The sequence below is a fragment of the Mercenaria mercenaria genome, unplaced genomic scaffold (assembly GCF_021730395.1).
Source record: "Mercenaria mercenaria strain notata unplaced genomic scaffold, MADL_Memer_1 contig_2161, whole genome shotgun sequence".
Lineage (NCBI taxonomy): Eukaryota > Metazoa > Mollusca > Bivalvia > Venerida > Veneridae > Mercenaria > Mercenaria mercenaria.
This window is the reverse complement of record NW_026460202.1, coordinates 1-26,032: the sequence shown is the minus strand read 5'-3', so window position 1 is coordinate 26,032 and position 26,032 is coordinate 1. Positions and strand designations below refer to the sequence as shown.

The window sequence follows — 26,032 nt, the reverse complement described above, 5'->3', positions numbered from 1 at the left end:
CTTTGCTGAGTAAAATCGCAAAGACAACGCCCGGTGCAATTCTTCATTTATGCATTATTGTGACAATCAAGGGCCATAATTCTTGTCTGACTGAAACAAATCAAGAACAAATCCCATTTGCACAACTTCACATACTGAATAATATTCATATGATGTTTCATGACCCTATGTCATGAACTTTTTGATATACATTTTTGTATGTGCGACACGACTTTTATGCCTTCTATGCATATTTTTCTTGTCAAAGGCAATATCTCTTGTCTGACTGAGTGATATCTCTAACAAAAACCCAGATGCATAACTTCGCATGCTGAATAATATTCCTGTAATGTTTCATAACATCGGTTAAAATACTTTTTCAGATACATGCGACACAAACTTACGCCCTTTTTATGCCTATTTTTACTAAGTCAAGGGCCATAACTCTGGGTTTTGTGAGATCACAATTTAAACCCATGGTGCACTGCTTCCCGTGCTGAATAACAATCCTGTGAGGTTTGATGACTCTGGGCCAAGCACTTTTTGAGATATGCACGACACAAATTCAGATGGACGGACGGACAAACGGACAAGGGTAACTCTAAGTGCCCCCACATACACCCTAAAACAAATGGGAGGACAAAATTAGCATTCTGCAAATTTTCAAAGGGTCTTCACTCCTTATCTGGGTAAATTACATTAATTTCTTTATAGTATGCACAAGTTCAATTCATGATGATGTTTGGCTGTAAGTTGCGGTTAAATACATTAAAACTGTAAACAGAGATTACGTAGCCGTCAGACAAGGCTGCAACTACACCAAAACACCCGAACTCTTTTCGAGGTGCATACATATTGGTCAAATGACTCAATGAACACCGGTTATATCTGCCAATATACTTCTTACTGCTGTTCTGTATGCTGACTTAGGTAATTTCTTACCTTCTGAGATGTGTAATCGAGTCCTTTTCTGTTCAAGCAGTCCTTCAGAATCCCTGAAATTAAGCTAAGCATAATGTTTAACTTAAACAATCCCGCTAGGTGGAGTAAAGACATGCATCGGGACTGGGAACTTAAGTAATTAAGTAACTGTATTTATATCAATAACAAAGTGAAAAGGAAAATATGTAAAAATTGTTGAATTTCACGTCAAACACAATTATATGTAATATATAGCAACTTTCCAGCTTTTGATGGTGGAGAAGACCCCAGGTGCCTCTCCGTGCATAATATACTTCTGGCACCTGGGGTAGAACCATCGATTCTTTCGTAAGCCTGGCTTCCTCACACGAAGAATTTAACAGCCTGAGCGAGGCTTGGAACCGCACTGGTGTTGGGGGCAAGTCAATGGAAGTCAGCGACCTTTACCGTCCGAAGAAAATATATAAAAAGCATTTTTTTTAATTTAAGTATAATATCGCTGTAAAAATGTAAATATAACAACAAGAAGTCCGGCATTATACTAACACATTTTCAGACGGCTGCTAATTGTATTTTCTTCAGGTTTATGGCGAAAATAAATTTTACTAAGTCCTTGCGCGTTTAATACGGAAACCCCTTACGTTGCGCTAACAAATGCTAACACTGGATGGAAATACACTAACTTAAAGCTAAAGTCAATTATCGAATAACAATAACCCCATTGTCAACTCAGCTAACATTTGTCTCCGATGATACAAAATTATAGTGGCGATTAAAACACAGACAGTATGTGTATGCATTTTTGCACAGAAACTAAGAGCGCATTTAAGTTGCCTTAACTTAGCCTCTCATTTAAAAAAAGAGGTAGAAAAAACGCCTCGTTAATTAAAAAAAAAATATATATATTAAGATTAATAAAAACGAAAAGAAAAGAACAAAACTAGACACAGTAGGACACAGGGTGTGCCCACACTGGTACATTTGTCACAAGTAAGGGGCAATAATCCACTATATTGGCTATTTCAAGCGCTAAAATCTCAAGAAGAATGCCAAGTGTGCAAGGTCACATCATGATAAAGACTCATGCAAGATTTCATGAACTTAAATCTAACAGTTTTATAGCTAGGCACGTCATTAGGTAACAATGTGCATTCTTGACTATTTCAGGGGGCATTTGGAAATAGGGGGTGGAGCCAGAAGAAAAAAATAGGAGGTGCGCAAGTTTATATCATGATAAAGGCTCATGCAAGTTGTCATCAATTTTTATGAATAACATTTTGAGCTAGACGCGTCATAATGTGAAAATGTGCATTTTTGCTTATTTCAGGGGCCATAACTCTAGAAATAGGGTGCAAAGCCAGAAGAAAAATAAAAGGTGCGCAATTTCATATCATGATAAAGACTCATGCAAGGTTTCATCAATTTATATGAACTACTTTTTGAGCTAGGCGCGTCAAAAGGTGAAGATGTGCATTTGTGACTATTTCAGGGGCCATAAATCTGAAAATAGGGGAAGGCGGAGCCAGACAAAATATAGATGGCACGCAAGTTCGTATCATGATAAAGTCTCATGCAAGGTGTCATCAATTTATATCAAAAACTTTTTGAGCTAGGCGCGTCACAAACTTTGTTCGGACGGACGGACGCGCGGGCGGACGGACGAACGCACGGACAAAACCATATTTATATAATTATGTTCCCTCCACTCAGCGGTGGGGGCATAAAACTTCAGAACGGGATTAGAACCTGTTTTATATTGAAAAGAAAGTTGCTGCCTTACAAAAACACTCTACTAATTATATAAATACGATGTTAAAGCAGCATGCGTCCAGATTTTGTTAAAAAGTAATATTTCTTTCAAATTGAAGTTTGGTCATATTATAAACATTAGAATATGAATTTTTGTTTCTAAAATATTTTAAAAGTTCCAAATCAAGAAAAAAGATGACCGCGTCGGGAATCTAACCACGGACCGCCGCGGCAATAAAGACATTTTCCCGTCGTCGTAACCAATAGCGCTATAGATGAAGTAGTGAATAATGACTTCAAAATATAGATATTTATAATCGAGACAGTTTACCTGGAGTAAAGGCGCGACAAACGCTTTCGATTTTCATCGTAAAAACAGCAAATTCTTATGTGTGTCCGTAACATAATTTTTTTCAGTAATTAAGTTTCAAAGCCTTCTTACTAAATATAGCATTTATTTCAAGATATCTAAAAAAATATGTTTTTTGTAACTGAACGATCTGGAGGCATGCCGCTTTAAGTAACTGCATGACAAAATCAATATTTCCGTTTGAAATTAACTCGTCAAAAAGTCGGACTGAGAGGTCAGTGATGGACTGTAAAAAAACTTAATTTAAATTACACACTTGTGAAAGTTTAGGAGAAATTATGAGTAACTGTGGATTCGTTAAAAACACTACATGAGACCCAACATTTAACCGCCTTAACTGCTGTCTTTATTTTTTATTTATTTACAATAGTTTCGCTACGATCTGATTTACTAGAAGTAAGTAACAAGAGTTGTCGGAGACAACAACGTTCGACTGGTCAAACGCCTTGTCCCAAAACAAAAGGAAAATAATTAAATCAATGGCATAAACTAGTACAAAGTGGGCAATTTGTTTGCTTAAATAGTAATAGGTACCAGTCTACACACGAAAACTACTATATTGAGAAAAGGGCATAACTATGTAAAAATGTAAAAGTAAAGTTATTGAACCTGTGTCTTGCACGTCTGATTATCACAGTTAGCAAGTGTGTGATGTTTCACTCTATTCCCATTATTAGTACTGAGATATCAACTCACATACAAACCGAGATGCGGTGGCCTAATGGATAAGGTACCTGCCCCGCAATAGGGAGGTCGAAGGTTCGAACCCTGTTAGAGCAGGTCTTGTTACTGAATAGAGACCGGTTGATGAGCCGCAAGCTTGTTATATAATGGTTACTGATTGCCTACCTGCCTGGTGCCTGGCATTAAAAAAGGAATCGGGAAGTAATGCTGTCCAATGTATGAATGTGTCATAAGCCAATATTGCTGACCCTTTCAGTAGGGGTGACACTATTATAAACAAACACTTTACTTTTTGCTTTTTACAGACACTTAAAACTGCTATATTGCAATAGGGGCATGACGTTGTGAAAAGGCAAAGAAGAGTTATGGAACTGCATGACATAAAACACAGACGTTTCAATCAATTCCCATTAGCGGACGGACACTTAGTCTGGCTAATGAATAGATAATCATTTTAAGTATATATACTGATTAGAAAAGAAAACGCAACTAACATATGCCTGAATATATTGTTTCTACAAAAAGCATCACCTTGAAATGTTAAACAGATGCACATCTCGATACTCTTTACCCATTATGTTCAAATTTAATCCCCACAACAGACCGTAAAATTAACACAATGCGAATAGAGTATCGAGATGTGTTTGTGTTGAACATTTCAAGGTAAAAATATTTTCAGGCATGTTTGTTGCATTTTCATACTTCGTCAGTGCATAAAGTTTAATTTCTTTTCTTTTCCACTTTTACTCTCTCAGCAAATTCGTCTTAAGCAGTTTGGCGGCTGTAAAAAGTCTCCCCGTACTTGGATTCAGTTTTGTTATATTTTCTAGTCTTGAGATCATGGAGTCCATTCAACAAGTGTGTAATAGAGTTCCGCTTAAGCCGGTGCTAGGGGGCATGAGAGGTGTTGCACATTTCATTATCTCTCATGAACAGACTCAATTAAACCGAATCTGCTATTGTTCTTCTTGGTTGCATTCTTTGCTTCCAGAGGACCCTTTTACAGATAGTATTTAGTAATGCAAGAATTTTGTGAAACAATAGTGAACCTCCTGTTAAAAGTATGAAACTTGGCACGGTTGTAGTTGGATGTGTCATGCTTCATTTAAGCCTGGAAAGCAGGTTGTAAATATTTAAAATGGCTGCAAAACCTCAAGATGGTCGCCATGATTAGGATTTTTTAATGCTCTAGCATTATATATATGGCGAGAAAAGTAAAGAAAGAATTCTAGTATTAGGTAATTATAGCTACAGATAAGCTGTATATGCATACAGAAAAAAAGTCAAGTAATAAACTTATTTTTCCATGGAAATCGCTTTTCGGCGAAAATTACGAAAAAGTTGCATTGTTGGACATGTATTAGTAAAGTACGCTCCTCAAATAATTTTATACTTAAATTGGATAAATAAATTCAATATTCATGATGCCCGCCGTAACATATTTTTTCCATGAACATTGTACACACTTGCCGGTCGCAGTTCATTAAAGTTTTGTGTTTTTGAATTAAAGCATCAAAACAAAACAAACAAATGATATTGTTTGTCTGACAGATCTCATGGCTACCCTTTAACACTAGATGCTACAGACTGTTACTACAGTGTAATAGCTTGATGATAATTGATCATAGTTAAGGACCCTTGCACAAATAATATTGTTTGTCTGACAGATCTCACGGCTACAATTTAATGATAAGTACTGCAGAATGTTACTATATTTTATTAGTTTGATAGCAGTTTATAAGTGATCATAGCATAGTTTTAAGACCCTTTGCACAAATGATATTGTTTGTCTGACAGATCTCACGGTGACAGTTTAATGATAAATACTGCAGAATGTTACTATATTTTATTAGTTTGATTGTAATTGATGATTGATCGTAGTTTAGGACCTTGGCATGCAGATATTTGGCCATTATCTGTTTTGGTAGAAAAATGACAGAGTATGCAGCACTGTCGAATTGAACGGCTTCATTTGATTAATATATAGTAAACAGGTGCTGGATTTATTTTTAGGTCCTGGACTGTCTACTGATGTTTTTATCATACACTGTAAAGTTAGAAATTTACTCCAGGGTTTAATTTTCGCTATCTCCGCGAGGTCCCCAATTTCGCGAGCATTAATCCTCGCCTAGAAATAAGTCATTAGTAAAAAGCAAATCAAGCAAATCGCGTTATTACACAAACCTTCCTAAATATATCAAATGAAAATAGTCATATTTTCAAAATTTGCTATGTTTAGTGTATGCCGTAATTACTTTAAGATATTATGATTTTAAGACGAACAGAACAAACCACATACCTATTTCATTTAGAAGATATGGAAACGTTTGTTTGCAGTGTGTATAAACAAGCACTGACATTTCTGCCTTTGTATTTAGATAACATGTAAAGCCGTGTTTGTTACAGACATAGATTTGTCAAGGTTTACAGGTAATAAGAGGTGTAATAACATGCATACAATTAATAGTGACCGATCGTTACGGTAGTATATACTATGCTGCAACGATAACTTGTTGTTTACAGACATGACTATAAATAGATTAAAATGGAACATAGGGAATTCAACATTTTCTAGTATGGTAAAATCTAAATATTTCTAGTTTCAGTACCAATTACATATTAGCTCAGAGGTAAAGCATACTGTCCATGTTAAACAGATTTTTTTTTTTGCCATGTGGGTTCGAAACTCAGCATCAAAATTTAATTTTCATTTCATTTTTGCACAAAAAAAATTATATTCCTTCATGTGCTCTGTGACAACACGACAGAGAAATATCTGCAGTCGACATGTCAGATTAAAAAGGTTTAGCATCATATCAAGGGTGATACTGATTGAAAGCGAATAATGGATATAATTTTATGTTATATAACGACATATATGCAAATACAAACCATCAAAGAAAGAAACGAAAATATGGGAACAAAAATGAAAACGAATAGGAAAAACAAAACAAAACCATCTAAAAAAACCTCATGAGGAAGCGAACTCACAAAACGATTTGCTGATATCAAATTGTTATCTGCATTTTACCCGACTGAGCTATGTTGCAGTATACTAACTGGATAGTTAAAATGAAACAAATACTAATATTCACTTGTCAAGTAATGTGTAAACATTATGAGTTGTTATTTGATCAGTTATCATAAAATGGATCGTATTCGCGTTTCGGCGGGAATTACGTTATCATTGGGGATTAGTACTATGCCTAAACGATAACGTGATGTTTACAAACATGACTATAAATAGATAGAAATGTGTAATAGGTAATTCAACATTCAACTTGTCAAAATCTAAATAGTACAATATTTTGTACCGATTACAAATTAGCTCAGAGATAGAGCATACTATTTATGTTGTAACAGATCTGTTGCCGTGTGCAAATAATGTACATAATAATGTGTTATATAAAGACATGTATGCGAATATAAACAATCAGGAACAGAATGGAAAAGAAATGAAATTCAATAAGAAAAACAAACCAAAAATCTTCATGAGGATTTAAAATCATAAAAACAATTTGCTGAATTTCCATTGTTACCTTGTACCCGACTCACCGACTGAGCTACTTTGCCGTATACTGACTGATTAGTTAAAATTAAACAAATTGTGATATTTACTTGTAAATTTTATCAGTTATATGAAATGGGCGCCAAGTTATTTGAATATACACCAAAGCATAAAAAAGTTACAGACCAGGCAAAAAATACCAAAGGTGACCTTGACATTGGAGTTAGGAGTCTGGGATTTTAACATAATACATCAACTCATTATGGGGGACATTTGTGCCAAGCAGTTTTAAAATTCCTTGATGAATGGCAGAGTCATGTACCGGACAAAACCAGACCATGTTAACCTTTGATTTCTAAGTGTGACATTGACCTTGGAGTTAGGGGTCTTGGTCTTGCGCATGACACATCAACCCAATATAGGAAACATCTGTGCCAAGTAACTTTAAAATCTCTTGATAAATGGCAGAATTATGGTCCGGACAGAAAACAGACCATGCTAACCTTAAACCTTTAAGTGTGACCTTGACCTCAGAGCTAGGGATCTGGGTCTTGTGCATGGCACGTCGTCTCATCATTGGAAAATTTTATGCCAAGTTATTTAAAAATCTCTTTATGGATGGCAAAGTTATGTACCTGACACAAGACAAACCATCTTTACCTTTGACCTCTAAGTGTGACCTTGACCTTGGAGCTAGGGTCTGGGTCTTGCGCTTGACACGTCATCTTAGAATGGTGAACATTTATGCCGAGTAATCTCAAAATTCCATCCTGGAATGCAGAATTATGGACCGAACACAAAGTGTGACGCACGGAAGGATGCAGCCCATTTCTATGTCACTCTTTTTTTCGGGGCGCAAACAGCCGAACTTAGCAGATAAACATCTTTGCAATTTCACGAATATACTCAATACTTCAATTCGCGAAATTTTGACCCAGCAAAAATATGTGCTTTAACAGTTTAGCATCATTACTGGCCAAACAAATTTGCCGAATGCCTCTGACATCAACTGAATAAAATGGTAAAGTGGCGATAAAATGTGAAGAAAATAAAAAAAAGGGTGAACATCCTAATTGCATATTTGCATTTTCAAATGTTAACTCGGTAAAATGATAAAGTGACGATAAAATGTGAAGAAAATGAAGAAGTAAATAGATGCAAGCGCCATAACAACATTGCAATCACATGGTAGTTCGTTCTGTAGATTCTCATTAATACAAAAAATGGAGACAAATTTGAGTCGGACAGACATAATGTGTCTCATTTTCAAATGAGGCAAATACAGTTACGTTGAAACAATATGAAAGATAAAAGATAAGGGTAGATGTCCCGGGAGCACAGAGCACCCCAAACCCAGCCACGGAGCCATGCATCGCAAAGTAGGCCCACAACAAAAAGATACGATGACGGAAAAATATTGCAGACGGGTTGCTTCAAAAATCCAACAACAAGTACATTTTAATTATATGTAAAATACAGAAAAAAGGAGAGGGGTATATAAAAGGGTCAGGTGTTGGAAGAAAGTGGAGCAAGGATGAATATTCAACAGGGAAAGCCACATCAAATCAACATAAAATAATTTACCATGAGAACTGAACAAACAATACTTATTGAAATAATTTTTACATACTTATGAAAAAAAATATGAATGTCAAAATGCTATTCTTCCAAGATGATATTGATCTTTATTCTGCTGACTAAACGAAACACTGACGTTGTGTACATCTACAAAGTTTATAGAATATCAAAATAGCTGATATAGAAATATTTGGATACAAAAATACCTAAATGTGTCATATTTTTAATTTAGTGCATTGAAACAACAAATGCGATTACAAAGGCTCTAAGTAACTCTATAATCATTTTTAATATAAACAACAATACATGTATGCATGTAGATCAAGAGACAAAGGTTTTGACATCTTCTTATGTATTAAGACATTTTGCACACGGATACTACAAGATTATTTTTGCCTTTCACTCTTGCTGCACTTGAATTTGAAACTTGTATATATTATTTCATCTAATGGGGAAATCTTATCAAAGTCGTGTTCTGCAAACGATAAGCTTACATAAAGGGAACATCTTAAAGCTTTTGTAACGATGACAATGTAATGGCTAATAAATTATATTTATAAAATTTGTAAGTTTTTAATCACATCTGACATCGATTAGTAGTGCATTTCGTGGTAGGTTGGTTATTTTGAAATTCAAGTTTTCAAGAGCTAATTATTTTGTTTCTGGTAATTTATTTCCAGCCTGCTCGAATTTTCAAAAGAAGCTCGGAAATAGAACTATTGAAATAACTAAATTACGATCGTATCTTTAATTTCGAGCACGCGCGACGTTTTGAAAACCGCGCAATTCATTTCTAGCCAGTCCGAATATAGAAAATCAAATTTTCAAGATGTTGAATACGATCTTCTATTGAATTTACAACTAGCTCGGATAGAATATTGTTATTCAATTTTCTGAACAAAAGTCGAAAATGAAATTGTTTAAAGCTGCATTTGGATCAAGAATGGAATTTCGGACCTGCTAGAAGATCGAAATTTAGATTTTTAAAATAATGAAATTGAATCTAGCATTGAACTTCGACCAAACTCGAATATCGAAATTCAAATTACAAAAAAGTTTGAAGCTCGAATGTCAAATTTCTACATGAAGCTTTTATTAGTAATGCGCAATTTACGACATTCTGCAATATTGCAAATGACCATAACTCCTTTGGCAGACATGTTATATTCATGTCCTGACAATATAAACACGTTCACTTCATAGTAATACAGTAATACGAATATAATTGTTGCGGCGAAATCCCTTGAAATCTAGCAGAAGCTATCCGGATAAAGCATTTGAGACGGACAAATAGACAAACGGACGGACTGACGGCATCTTTATATTTCTGGTTATAAAAATGGCTGGAGGTAAACTCGTTAAAGTCGGTCGTATACATAAAATTACTGCAGTTTGATATATCTTCATTTAATATCAATTTTAACAGAATTTACACTAAGTGTTGCAATCGAAGTGCCTATGATGACCAAGTTGTTTTATATGCTTTTGTCACTCGTCCAAGAAGATGTTTGATCAGTGTTCATTTGTTAACTGTTTTTACCTCTACGGAAAGCCAAACAGAAAGAAGTAATTTATCGATTAATCGATTTCATAGACTGGTATTAACCAAGTCTGCAACTGTAACCCTGGATCCTGGTATCTGACAATCAAAAGGAGTCAGTCAAAGTGAAAGAAACGGTGTAAGTACCCGCTGGAATGCACCTTAAAACACTTGTGTTATGTTTCATAACTCTTACATATAGACTAAACATTAAAAATTTGCAGACGAGGAAGCTTAACAAATATACAGATATACATTACGTCAGTGATAAATAATCAGTAGTAAAATGTACATACTCAGATTTGCGTTTCTCTGCTAAATATTGTAGAATAAATTCTCTTTCTTCTGTGTCTGAAGTAAAATCATATTCTTGTACAGTAAAAGGGACCTCGCCTGAAGATTTATAATCAAACTAAATTTTAAGCTATCGGGAGATTCTAACAATAAATACCATTAGTAAAGTCTGAGAGACAACGATATAGGGTTATATGTTGATAAACGTTGCACAGGTTAAGTAGAGAAAAGCAGGAAATAAAGTGCAATTGTTAATAAATTGAAAATTCTTCAGAACAGGGTTTATGCGCTTTGTACTTTCGCCTATTTTTTATCTTACACTATATAAAACCCCGCAAAAATTGTAAAAGTATGGCCAAGAACAAAAATTGACAAGGTAATATAATGAAAATAATTTGAAAATATTTCAAGAAAGGATTATTGTATTGCACTCTGCAAATTATCTGATATTCATTTTCTAAAGTTTCATTTTTATTTCCTTTAACGGTTAGTTGTTGTGCACAAATGAAGTACAGAGAGGGAGAAAATTCGAGAACTGTTTTAGATAGATTTAAAATTGGACAGGTTGTATTGCAGTTTGCTTTAGACTTGTTCACCATAATTTCAACTTTTAATTTGCCTTTATGAACGTAAATTCCTACTAAAGTACAGTTTAATCTCCCTTGATTAGTGTTCCAGATTTAATATTTTAATTCAATGACGAAACTCATTTCTATGCATGTAAAATATTTATAAGGTTTTACAGAATTATTACTGTTTGTGTACGTTTCAAACGAAACCATTTTCTTTCCAACAGAAGTCTTCTCAAGATATCTTAATACTGTGCATACTTTCTTTCATTAACAAGTGACTTTTACTTGCTTAAAATGATATAAAATAATCAAACCTTCTATATAAAGCATTGCAGAGGATGTTTGTCCATCAGCAACGATATGGTATGTGCCTTCATCTGTGTCGACAACATTGTGTATCTTTAGTATATGAATTGGCCCTTCATCAACAAGCTGATATTTTTCTGACGGTGATAAGACCTGACTTCCATGGTACCATTTGACGTCTACACCTACTTTGTTTATTTTACATTGAAAACTGGCAGATCCATATTTGTCTTCAATACATATATCCGAAAGCGTCTGCAGGAATTCAGTTAGCGTTTTTCTTTCTATAAAAGGACGAATATCGAGGAATCATTTACTAGTACATGCATGAGCATTTTGATTTTTTATGATTTTGGATTAAAAACTTGAGCTCCCACTATAAACTGGCATATTAAACGCCCGAAGTGTTTCAGAGATATAATTAAGGCCTATCAACACCTACTTATACTAGCAATCCAAAATACATTATAAATTGAAAATGACTAATTCGGAAGAACATAAATAAATTACTAGTTTTAAGGTATGCTCTTGGCCAAGAAAATTAAATGAATTTGATCATCATCCTAGAGGCCACAAATGCCATTAAAACTTATACCAGCATACAAAGTTTTATTGCAATATCTAATTTTTATGCAGAATTTTAGATATCATTTTCATATTTCTAGAAACAGCGATATTGACCTTCACACAAGTGGTCCAATAAAGTTTGTAATCATTCAGTACTTTCGTTCATGAGAAACGCATATAAGTATAAAACGTCTACCTACATTCCTTGTTTTAAAGCTACTTTCCGTTGAATCGCAAGCAATCTTATCATTTGTCTATATTTTCTTTGTGGGTTCAGACTATGCCAATAGCAAGTATTTTATTTAAATTCCATTTTGTTACTTTGTTATCGCTTATTTTCCTCGGAGTACTGAAACCTATTTTTAGAACGTGAAATTGAAAGTACTAGCATTTAGGAGTGACCTGTGGCTTTTTTTTTAGATTTGGATTTTCCAGACTGCTCCATTTATTAAATACGGGTCTGAAATACATTTGAAGAACACTGATAAATCGGAATCTCCAAAATCAAGCGAGGAACTGAAATATGCCATTAGGAATTAGATATACTCTCCTAATTCTATTTATCGTTCGTTTGTAGAGAGAGTTGGGTGCTATTTTCCTTGCCAAACTGAGTATGGCTATTTTCTCAATGTGGCAGAGTATGTAATATGCAAACGATAAAACAATGTTATCCTCGTGAACTTCGTGTACTCTCGTGCAAGTACACACCATGTTGAATAATTCACAATCAAGTAGATATTTGAAAAACCTATGTTATATGCGAAAATAGCAAACTGATACAAGTAATGCAATTCAAATACATATTTAACATTATCATCATTTTAAAGTGTATGTTAGCAAAATATAAAATGAAAAAAAAATAAAATGAATAAAATATTGATCTCCGTTGGAATTCGAACTCACAAAAGTTAGATTCTAGAGCCGTCGAGCTTACCACTGCACCACGGCGTCTAATTATTGAAGGAGGCAGTCATTTAAATATTTATTATAAAAATAAGTTATAAAACGGTAGGGTACCCCTTTCCTGAAGTGGTTTATTCCAGTGGCCTTTCAAATCTATTAATAAAAGCCACAAGTCATTCCTAAATGCTAGTAATTGCTTTGCTATTTTTATAACTGATAAGTGTCGTCGACGACAGTTATAGTTATCGCAAGTAATGAGGCGCTTTGAAATGTAAACAAACAAAACAATAGCATAAATTTAAGTCAATACACAACGTTTACGCTGCGTATAGTAATTCCTCGTTGGCCGAGCGGTAATGGTATCCGTCTTATACTTTTTTCGTCGGGAGTTCGATTCCCGGACCCGTAAAATGTATTTTGAACAGTGTATTTAATTTATTTTTTTTTCAGTACAATTCAACGAAAACAACACAAGTTTGTTAATCAAGTACTAACTTATTCACTAACTTATATATGTCACTGTTAACACGTAATCATGTTTAAATACACTTCATCTAATGATCTAATGTTTTTGAGTTTTTCGTGAATAAATTCGAAACCAGAGAAAAAAAACCCAACGTAAATAAATTAAATGCAAAATGAAACTAGAAATGTGTCCATGGGACACAGATGCCCCCACTACATGACAAAGGACACAGATCAACTTTGGGAAAACAATATGTTCCTATTTTAAAATATGCAAAAAATAACCATAAGCTACGCGCGACAAAACATTAAAATGACAATTTTTTTCCTAGGTCAAGGGCCATAACTTCTACACAACTGAATGAATCCGGACGCGAAACCCCAGGTGCACAACTACACATGCTGACGAACATTCCTGTAAAGTTTTGTGACTCTACGTCAAGTACTTTTAGAGCTCGGCGCGACACAACACTAAAATGACAAATTTTTACAAAGTCAGGGGCCATAACTCCTACACAACTGAATGAATCCGGACGCGAAACCCCAGGTGCACAACTACACATGCTGACCAACATTCCTGTAAAGTTTTGTGACTCTACGTCAAATACTTTTGGAGCTAGGCGCGATACAACATTCTCGGAAGGACGGATGGACAGACGGACAAGGGCAAGGTGGGGGCATAAAAAAATGACGGATGCAAGGTTCAAACCATCAAAATTATAACTACAAAATGGTTACATGTCTATCCATTCAACCTACTGCGCCATCAAGCAGTATTATTCTTACTTCCAATATCTTCTGTTTTAAAAGAGATTGCTAAGTACTGATTGTTTATTTACATGTTGCATAAAGTTGATCTAAACTTACAGAAGTTTACTATTGAAATCTTTGAAAGTACGCCGAATTTAACAGTTATCAATGTTTCACTATTGAAACCAGAATTATTTGACCACGTACAAGTAGAATTATTTTTTCTATAACGAAATTTAATTAGACTGCGGAATGCAGCTTTAAAACAATGGCTTAAATGGTTTTGGTCAAATGCTTTTCAAGTTACCATGCAGAAGAAGTTTTCAATGTTCAGGTCCCTGTGACCGTATCATATTGACCACAAAAACCATAGGGGTGATTTATTTTATTAGCCCATACTTTCAAGTTTGAATATAGTGTTAAGTGATTCTCAAGTATTTAAACGGAAACTGTTTTCAAGGTTCTGACCATTGTGACTTGACCTTTGACATACTGACCCCCAAAACATAAGGGCCATCTATTTTTTTCAGCCAAGACATGCTTCCAAGTTTGAGTGTTGTGGGTCAAGCGGTTCTCAGTTATAGAGCGGAGAATTCTACCGAGAAAACGGAACTAGTGGAGGGCAGCACTCTGATTAACTTTTTTACTTCATTGTCTATATAAAGACGGAATGGATTGGCAGGAAGGGACTCATTTGAATGAAATAACGTCACATTAGTATGATTGGCCGCCATTTTAGATTTATATAGAAGTCATTAGAAAATCAGGAAAGGAGATATATGAAATATAGAAATATAGTTTAATAAGTTGTATAAAGAAGACGCCCTTACTTTACAAAGATAACTCTCACATGAAAGCTCAAATATCTTTTAAATTCAGCAAAATTCAGCGTGATGCCTTTTAACTTTGAAGTGAGTTAGTGTACTAGCCTGAGCAGCGTTATAACTGAAAAATGTGTAGAATCAAAACATCGCAATTAACTAGAGCCTCCCATGTAAACCAGTGAGCCTCTATTCCTCTCTCACACCTAAAACACGTTTATCACGGACTAAGTACTACGGATCGAGAGGTGGCATGGCCCTAGTTAGCGTTGTTTCAATTCATTACTGTCACGGAAGAGCTGACTTTCCTAGTACAAGCTAGCAATAACACTCAAATTATTGTACTAAGCTGGTCTAACGACACCATACACCATTGTGGGTGGAGTGAACAACGGAAAATTCAAAGACAATATCAAGCAATTAGAACCAATTATTTTTGGGGTGTGTCTCTGGGTTTGGGAAGGTGATGGGATACTAAATGACAATATCAAGACACACAAGAAAATGAACATTTTTGGGGGAGGGACTAAGGTGTGGTTTGGATGTAATGTGAGGTTGGAGGGTGACGGAATGTGAAGAAACACAAAGAACTAAAACTAAAAATGGTTTTGGGAGGAGAGGTTGCATGTTTGAATGTAAGGGCGGGTAAGGTGTGACGGGGTAAATAATGTGGACGGGGGTCAAATAAAAGGATTCCAAGATAAAATATAAAGAAGCCTAAAAACCTAAAAAATAAATTGCTTTTGTGTGGGTTGGGATGACTGGGATGAGAAAGAAGTCTTTATTCCCCTTTCCACTTCAGATAATAATAAAATATATTCAAGAAAGACAAAAGTAACAGAAAACTGAAATCTGATTTGTGCCAAAAATTGCTAAAGGGCCATATTTTCCTAACATGAGCTCCGCCAAGCGGAGTAATATATGCCCGAAGGTTTATATCAGAGGAGAACGGAAGCAAAATTTTAGGAAAAAACGAAAAAAAATATGATTTTTTGTGGGAGGTGAGTGGAAGGCGGGCAGCAGGGTTTGAGGGTGTATGCTGTGGTGGTGACAGTATACTAAAGGGCAAGAAACTACATAAAATGGGCAAGAAACTAAATGAAAAACATTGGAGGTGGCGGGGATAAGGTAGTACGTGTGGTCAGCGGGGAGAAGCAGTGTGTATATATGTGTATGTGTGAGTGTGTGTGTATGTGTGGTGATGGTTGTGGTGGTGACAGGATACTAAAGATTAAGAAATTAAAAAAACTATTTCGGGAGGGGGCGGAATGGAAGAGGTAAATTGTTGGGATATGGTATAATGGAGATTGTTGCAGTCTGCTCAGCGTCTTGTCACCACCTACTTATAGCTTCAAGTCAATACCTTAAATACAATGGATAAAAGATATCAGGGGCAGATTTGACCTTGCTATAACCTTCACCTTTGACCTATCACCCTAGTTTATTAACTCTGCACATCGTCACAAGTCTTAAGTCTGAAGTCAATACCTTGAATGGTTTATAAGTTATGCTCCGAACACGAAATAATATGACGGACAAATCTGATTTTGAGCTCAATTTGTGACATTGACGTTTGGCCTACAAACCCGGTTTTTTTTTGTACTCTGCACATCGTCTCATCACTACCTACCTACATGCCAAATTTGAAGCCCATACCTTGCATGCCTATTTAGTTATGCTCCGGGCACAAAATATGATGGACATTATTTACCTTTTAGTTCAATTTGGGCTATACTTTCAAAAAAATAAAACAAAGAGTTATTGGACCTATGTCATTCAGTTGATATTACCATGGCAAAGATGTATGTGAAGTTTTATTAGTTGTGATTTGCAGTTACTGAGATATTTACTTGCTGAAAATCGAAAACAGTGTAATGCTAAAAAGAAGAAAACAATGGTCAAGTACCAAAATGGGCATAATTTCACCAAAACTAAATAAAGAGATATGTGACCTATATCATTCAGTTGGTATAACAGTGGCAAAGAAGTATTCGAAGCTTTTTAAGTTGTGATGTGAAGTTACTGAGATACTAATTTGCCTTCAATCGCGTAAAGAATTTTGATGAGAAATGGCAAACTATTAAGGAAGAATGAAAGCAAAAGTTATTAATTCTATGCCCTTCAGTTTGTATAATTATGGAAAAGGCATGTGTGAAGTTTGATGAGTAGTTACTGAGATTTAAACTTGCTGAGAATCGGTATTCTGGTGTCTAAACACGATGCCGGGAATATCGCATTATCTCTGGTGACTTTCGTCACGGTTAGCTAAAAGTAAAAAGCAAATTTCAGTGGATTGGTATCTCCGCGAACAAACAGAGTTTCACCCTTGAATAAAGACGTTCTCTGCCTGCCAAGTAAAAGAAATTTTTCATCTTGGATATCAGTTTGATCCAACATCTCAATCTTTACTAAAGGCATTACGCTGAAACTACGTACATATGTTTTTTCGTAAAAATGTATCATTTATAGCAGAATTGTTTGAGTAAAACATTTTTTATTCAACAAAAGTGAAAATAGAAATGCAACTGTACCCTGGTTACTCTGCAAGATACATACATGTATCTTCTAAGTTTAGTGTGAAGCTTAAGGTCTCTTTCCATATTGGCTGTTATCCAAAATCTTGGGAGTTCTTGTTTTTTTTTCAGTTTCAGCGACCCAGTCCTTGAAAATGCTATTGAACTTTAGTCTCCAATAAAGCTAATAATAGTCCATGTTTTGCCGCAATTCCTCACTCCTAACTAAATTATTAAGTTAATTTTTCTATATTTAGGAACATGTCCCTGACCAAACCTACCCAAAATGCACCACATCATTGATCTCTGTGCAAACTGCCTATTAACTTATGGGGCTATACTCTTTGCAAAGACATGACCTATATAATAAACAGTGAATATTCAGGACAGTTGTCTATTTCAACAACTTCATAGTTATAGTGCTAAACCTTCTGAGATCGAGAGCAGTTAAATTGCTCCTTGCAAGGACAAATGGGATTTTTAGATCTTTCGACATATATCATAACTTCACAAAATAATCCGACACTGACTCGTTTAATTCCAACTTCAAAGACTGGTTTATATATTTAAAACACACGCTTACCTTCGACTGTGACAGTGCATGTTGTACAAGTGTCTTCAAAGACACATTTGTATACACCGGCATCTGTGTTGGTAACATGATCAACGAACAATCGGTGTATATTCTTTTCAACGCACTTTCTTCGACGCATCTCTGTGCAAATTTCTTCATTATCTTTTAGCCATATTACTTGAACATCTGGTTTTGAAACCGCACATTCCAAGAACATGTTATCATTTTCTTTGACTGTAAGGTCCTGTAAAGTTTGACTAAAGACTGAAAAAGAAAAACATTTTATACTCTACGTATGATACATTCTATTCTACATGTTATAATCACAGGCATTCCCACAGAAAGTAATATTTGCAACATTAACCGATGGCGGAATGACAAAGTGTAAAGGTCTGAAGGCCCGTGAATTTATATTGAAACAACCAGGGCCAAAAGAAGTTTATACATTTTTTAAAGGAATATTGCATAGCCTGCATGAAAATCAATGTCAAGACAGTGTCAAAACTTTTCGTATCTATATTTTGCTAACAAGCGTTAGACATAAAGGTGGTAATACTTGCTTCTATATTAGGTGATAGGCCGGGAAAAAAACAAGGAAGAATATACAAAATTCCCATCTACCAGATTTTCAATGTTTCATCACAGTAATTATCGGACTGTCAGTTAATGTATGTCAAACGATTTCTAGCACTAAGGTCTTAAAGGTCAAACCTGATATTTAAGGTCAGCGCTAAATCTGTAAAAGAAATCTCAAAAATGGCATATTTAAAATTTATTTTTATTGTTAATATTTTTTAGATAAAAAATCGAAAAAATACTGTTTATTTTTTTGTGTCTTTTATATATCAAAACCAACAAACCTATGAAGTTTCTAGGTCCTAGATGAAATACTTGTCCAGATATTGAGCGGCAACAATTTTCAATGTTCAGGTTCCTGTGACCTTGACCATTGATCCAGTGACCCGGAAATCAATAGGGGTCATGTACAACAGACTTATGACAATTCAAGGTCCTAAGTGAAATACTTGTCCAGACATTGAGTGGAAACCATTTTCAATGTTCGGGTCCCTGTGGCCTTACCTTTGACCCAGTAACCCCTCATTTAGAACAAGCGACATCAGTACCTATTCAGTTCAGTTTTTAAAATGAAACATGTTCCCGACATATTTGAGATATTGGTGCTGTTTTATTTTTCTGGCGTCTAGTACATTTTATATTTTGACTTTTGCAAATTTTTAGGGAAATAGTTAACTTCACTATTCATATGATCTTTTTCTCTTTAAACAATTTATTGCTAAATGATCTTGAAAGTGTTAAAGAAAACCTGATAAAATACAGAAACAGCGTTTCAAGTTTTCAATGTAAAAAGTATGTTTCACTGCAAATAAAAATATATACAAGGAAAAGTGCATTTAATGACATCAATATTTTCAAATAATGCATTAGAAAGTATACAATAAACAGTATCCATTAGATCACAATACAGTAATAAAAGATCGGGTAATTCTAAATGTTGTAAAACTTAAGTTCTAGAGATGTTGTATTTGTCACGTTATTGTTCTTTAGTAGTTTCTAATTATTACATGTAATCGCATTAAGACCATACAATCAAATGATATAAATGAATAAGAGACATATAAATCATTATGTTTTGCTATAAGTAACATGGTAAATTATACCTGAATGCTCGCTCATCAATATTCCACTTTGTTCGTCTTTGATGTTTCGAAGTTCATCCCATTCAACTGTAACCGATGGACATTTTTTTATTGACTCAACCAAAACGTCTAATGTCGCATTTTCTTCGGAATTTGCTTTCCACTTCAGGAGCATTTGAAATATCATCATGGCAACCTGAGAATTTTCTTCCATGATATGATTTATTTCAACTTGTTTTATGCCAAGTTCTGTTCCTAACAATTGCCAGCCTTTACCGATTGCTGCTTGAGCCAGTTGACTAAGATGTTTCTCAGTCAAGTTCTTTTTGGGATAAACAATTGCAATGCTTTCGTCTTGAAACCATTCTGCCTTTGCTTCACTACCACTAACTTCCTTATGGGTATAATTGTCTGGACAGAACACGAAATTTTTCTCTTGTAGGAGACAAATATCACTTGTTTGATGACTACCATGTAGGTCGTGAATTTTGTGGTTGCACCTGTATTTTTGCGAAAATGGCTTGCCATTGTCTCCCATTTGTGACTTTAATTTTCTGAATTCATGAGTAACAATGGCTTCAATGAAACGCCTAAATCCATCAGGTACTTGACTACCAATCGTGGTTTTACACAGACTCACTACCCGTAATTCTATCCCAGAATATCTCAGATCTGCTATGCCTGCAAGACTTTCTTGGAGTTTAAAAACAGCAAGATTTTTAAACAACATCTGTTTGTTTCCAAACTTTAGAACAGCCCATTTTCCAAGTGCCGCACTTATCAGTCTGTGGAAAAGCATTTGTACAATTGATGTCTGTTCAAAATGCATGAAATATCGAACCATTGTTCGCGGCTTTTCTCTAAGGAAATCTTCCATTACTTCCAACGGACATTTGTCTTTAAGAAGACTTGGAACAATGTACCAGTCTTGCTCTTTATACGTTTCTCTAGTAGTGTCATACTCTACTACCTGTGATATTATGTAATGTTTCTTGAGATAACCTAGTAGGACCATCTTGTGTTTCATAAAGCCATCGTTATTATGACTCCAAACCTTGTTTATCAATCCATCCGTTAGCTTAGCCTCATCTCTCATGCTACACCATAAATGACGTATGGAAATGTCGTTCAGTCGGAATCGCTCGGGTGTGATGATACATTTGAACGCATCAACCAGAAAGCCAGGATCTAGGACGACATGCTTTGACATCGGTTCTTCGTCAAAATAGAATAATGTCCCTTTCTCATGATGATATTGTAGAAAAAGTTTTACTTGTTCCTCCTCTTTCAATGGATACTCATTATCGGCATCAATTTTCATAACGTCCTGGAAAGTAATAACATTTTTGTGCCTATTTTCGTTTAATTTCTTTTCGAGTTGTATCCACCGAGCAGGGATTTCTACAGTTTGCACCAGTTCACTGCCTTTCTGTATTAGATACTGAAGAAGATTTTGTATATCAGTGTCAGAACAATCGTGATTATCAACAGCGAAGTCTTCAGGTTGAATATGGTCAATCATGTCTGTGTCCTCGAAAATACTTCTTATCTGGTCGAGGTACTGTTTCGCCTCCTCAGTGCCTTGAATTTGGTCTTTATGTGTCCCGACAAGAATGACTGGAGGTCCAGGTCCAACAAATGCATGGATTGATTCAATCCAAAACTTTATGAAATATGCCATGTTTTTTTCGCCGCTTTCGGCGGGAAATTCATTATCAATGACAATCTTATCAAGAGGGGATGATAAGTCAACTACGAGAAGATACAAAGCCTTTCTGCTGTGAAACAAAGTATGCGTTGCATAAAAGATATATTGGCCACCAAAGTCCCACATGTCAAAAGACAGTTCTACATCATCGTTTTCTTGGTCAACACCACTCGAAAATGTTTTAAAATCTTCACTCGAAATAGAAGGAATTCGTGTTGTGTTTACGACCTGTTCTTGCACATTCGAGGTCACAGATCTGTCATCAGTTGGCTCTTGAGATGTTGTAGGAATGTTTACGGTCTGCCTCACTGAAGGCTCTTGAGATGCTATTGGAGTGTTTGCGATCTGCCTCTGCGTAGGCTCATATGAAAATGTATGGTCTTCTGTGATTGCTAAAACATCCTGATCGTTCTGTGTGTCCGCAAATGCGGTACGTTCAACTCTTTCACTCAATTTCTCAGTATCAACTGAACGTGCAACTGCAGCGATTCTATCAAAAAAGTCCTTGTTTTCATCTTCAGCTAATTTCAATCGACCCCCTTTCATCTTTCTGCATTTAAACCTTCTAATTTCTATGCCATTTGTAGATATAACGCCCTCACAGTTTTGACCTATCAAACGCCGAGTTAATGATGTTTTGCCTTGGGAGAAGTTTCCTATAATATTTACTCGTATACTGCTTTCTCTCTCCATTCCAGTTCTAATGGCCTTTTTATAAAGGTACATTTTGAGGGGGTCATAGTTGAATTCGTCCGGAGCTAAACGTGGTAATCATAAAATAGAAAAAAAACATTTATTGAAACGCACCTGTGTACATATAAATACAAATATTCCCTTGTCAAGATAGAGGTTTCTGAAGGTTGCTAAGGTGGTTTGCTCAGGTCACAAGTAACACATCCGACATACAGTAGTTTTGTATTTTCTCCTTACTAACTGACCTAGTTTTTGATACCAGGTTATCTAGTTTCATACTTGACCAAGACTTTATACGACAAACATTCTGGCCAGCCAGGTATTATGCAGATCGAACAGAAATATGATAAACACACAACATTTTTCTATGATTTTACCTTCTTTAGGTCAGGTTAGGTTGAATTAACTAATAATAAAGAAAGACGTTCTTAACACGTTTCATTAAATAAGGTGTTTTTATTATTTGACCTAGTGACACACTTTTGTGATAAAGATATAAAAGAAAACAGTATTTGGCATATCCATCAAAATCATACATTTGAAAGAAAATAGTTTGTCAAAAGGCAATCACAAAAAGTCATTAACAAAGTTATACCTAAAGGCAATACAGAAATACTTGCTTTCAGGGCTTCTGGACATTTTAGGTGATCTCATTTCTGGCATAACCGACAAATGGCTTTGTTGCTGTTGCTGTTGTTGTTGATGATGTTATTGCTTCTTTCTTTGAGCTCTGTTCTTCCTAGCCCGCACCTGAATTCATTTGATCTTATTTATTCTAAACATCTTTATTCTACTGAAAATAAATTTCTTTAAATTTATGTTGAGTATCCTCGATTTCTTTTTTTCCTAGTATTTATTAAGCACAGAAGGTACTCTGGTAAAGTTCTGTACTCAACACTCTGTCAAACGTAAAGTACTGCAGAGACTGTGGTAAAGTTCTACACTCGACACAGTGCCAAACATAAGACACTGGGGATATTATGGTATAGTTCTGCTCTCAACACTGTGCAAAAACATAAGACACTGTGGCGATTATGTTAAAGTCCTGCTCTCAACACTGTGCCAAACATAGTACACTGTGGAGATTGAGGTATAGTTCTGCTTTCAACAGTGTTCCAAACCTAAGACACTGGAGATTATGATATAGTTCTGCTCTCACCAAACATAATACGCTGTGGAGATTATGGTATAGTTCCCAACACAATGACAAGCATTATAAGCAGTGGGGATTATGTTCAATCTGACTAAAGTACATCTCCTATTACGCTACACGCATAGGATCTGAGAACGACCTATTCATAGCCTCGTTCTGACGACCCTTTCGCTAGCCAATCAGAGCCTAACATACCACATGCTGCAAATCTTCCTGTAGCCTTGACTTTTGATATTTACAATTCTTATGTCGTAATGTATCAGATAGCCGGCTAGCTCAGTCGGTAGGCCGGCTAGGTCAGTCGGTATGCCACTTGATTTGTAAGCGAGGGGTCCCGGGTTCGAGCCCTGGAATGACTGCACATTTTTCTTACTCTTTGACATTCGAAAAAGTCGTCTGATTGGATAAGATAAAAATAGCAATACTGGAAATCCAAAATATACAGAAGACGAATGTGAATGGGTCGTTCTCAGATCTTCGTTTAGAAGATCAAGTACTTTAGTCAGATTGGGATTATGTTATATAGCTCTGCTATCAGAACTGTGCCAAACATAAGACAATGTGGAAATTAAGATATAATCCTGCTCTCAACACTGTGCCAAACATAAGACAATGTAGATATTATGATATAATTCAGCTCTCAAAACTGTGTCAAACATAAGACACTGTGGAGATTATGGTATAGTTCTGTTCTCAACACTGCAAAACGTAAGACACGGCGGAGATAATGGTTCTGCTCTTTACGCTGTGCCAAACATAAGACACTAGGAAGAGTATTGTACAGTTCTGCTCTCAATACTGTGCCAAATGTAAGACACTATGAACACAATGGTAAAGTTCTTCTCTCAGCACTGTTCCAAACGTAAAGCAGTCACTGTCTAAAATCTGAAAAGTCTAAATACTGATTCCAGTAAGCGTGAAATATTGTTCTTACAAAACATTTATTTAGATAATTTTTAACAACTCGTAAGAATTGTATGAACAATAAACTGCTTCGCAAGCGACATAGCTGAGGTAAGAATGAAGTAATGTAACATGTTCGTATCTATACACTTTGAATAACATACAAACAAAACCCCGGGAAATTGATGGAATATGTAATGGTCTTTTGATACGTAAACACTTTAAGACAAAAAGCAAATACCAGGTAAGGACGTTTTTCATCAGGTGTCAATTTTCGCCAGATCTTGGCAATCTGTCTGGACCGCACAGAGTAGTCTGCAAGTAAAGACAATGAAAAGCATAATATAAATTTCCCGAATGGGTAGTAGCAAAGGTATATCGTAGCATCCCTAAAGATAAATGGTCTATTAGTCTTTTACCATGAATTATGGCCTCTAAGTACTAAGCATAAAATGTAACTAAGCAAAATAATAGCAGACTCGGTTTGATCGAGTCGTCTGATTCCAGGTTGTTCTGCACATCTGAAACAAATATTGCTCAACAAAGTTGATTGAGTCGTCTGATTCCAGGTTGTTCTGCACGCTTGAAACAAATATTGTTCAACAAAGCTGATTGAGTCGTCTGATTCCAGGTTGTTCTGCAAGTTTGAAACAAATATTGTTCAACAAAGTAGAACTTAATTAAACCATATGTTTACAAGCATTGCTGTCCGGAAGAAATTTAGCAAATAAGATGTATACTTCTGGTTATTTTAGCCAGATAGGAAAATATTGATTCTCCAGTCCACGTTTTTCGAAATGGTCTCCTATGGAATAATTCCACTTTGGTAATATTTAATAAATATTTAATGATATTTTATAGTGTAAATTTACCTATTTTCACTCATATGACCTAATACAATGTATATGTTCGTGTACTTAATGTTTCACAGTTCGCATGGTATTGATTGGATAAAATAAATTGCCTTTTACGTCATGTTAGTATTTTAAATTATTTCTCATAGAAACTTATCTTTTATCAGACTTAACCTTAAGAAAGACAGTAGCGCAGACTGTTTAATACTAAATAAGGGAATATAAGATATTCCTGGCAACATTTATGCTAGCCGTAAAACGGCTACCAGGCATTATTTTAGGTTTTCCGGATAAACGACGTGACGCTGTCACTTCCGGTTATTCAAAGGTGCAGGACTACATTAATGTGCAACACTTCTAACGCTCCCTAGCTTAAGCGGAACTCTATTATACAGAAAAATGAAATAACAAGAAAGTAAAGCAACACTGCGACTGGCTACTTTAACGCCCGCCACACGGCAATTTAAGCCTGCTATTTTATAGTAAATAAATCTGTATGGAAATCCTCTGAAAACATTTAATGCAACCAATGAAAATAATAGCATACTCGGTTTAACTGAGCTGCTCATTACTGGTTTTGAAATGTGCAATACCTCTTTCGTCCACTAGCATCGGCCTAAACGGAATTATAGCATACACAGAAGTGTTTGTCTGTTTGTTTTGGATTAAACGCCATTTTTCCAACAGTATTTCAGTTATGTAACGGCGGCCATTTTACCTAACCAGAGTTCCTGGATTTTGACTTGTACAAATCAGTTCTCCACAAGCAACTGCCAACTTCCCCACATGAATCAGAGGTGGATAACGAATATTTTTTTTAGACTCGATGTCTTTTATCAAATTGTCACGAACTCATGACCCCGCGATCCCTACTGAGCTAAGCAAGCGGGTCATACAGAAAATTGAATGAATTTCATGATATTTAGGTGTTGCATCGTACAAAACTTAATTACCTCTCATGAATAGACT

At 35.4% G+C, this 26,032-nt stretch overlaps 1 protein-coding gene across 1 annotated transcript in view; it reads right to left on the bottom strand.

The window, feature by feature from the left end:
* LOC123533163 (uncharacterized) overlaps window positions 1–24,548 on the bottom strand; it is a gene marked incomplete at its 3' end in the record, with an annotated part of 41,781 nt that extends 17,233 nt beyond the window's left edge. Inside the window, exons 1-7 of the mRNA XM_053533243.1 lie at window positions 24,451–24,548; window positions 22,774–22,903; window positions 19,774–22,218; window positions 18,104–18,358; window positions 11,510–11,785; window positions 10,626–10,680; window positions 922–974 (exon numbers count right to left, since the gene is read on the bottom strand). Of these exons, the coding sequence (XP_053389218.1) occupies window positions 922–974; window positions 10,626–10,680; window positions 11,510–11,785; window positions 18,104–18,358; window positions 19,774–22,218; window positions 22,774–22,816 (3,127 nt within the window). The remainder of the gene's footprint in view (window positions 1–921; window positions 975–10,625; window positions 10,681–11,509; window positions 11,786–18,103; window positions 18,359–19,773; window positions 22,219–22,773; window positions 22,904–24,450) is intronic.
* Between the last annotated feature and the right edge of the window lie 1,484 nt (window positions 24,549–26,032).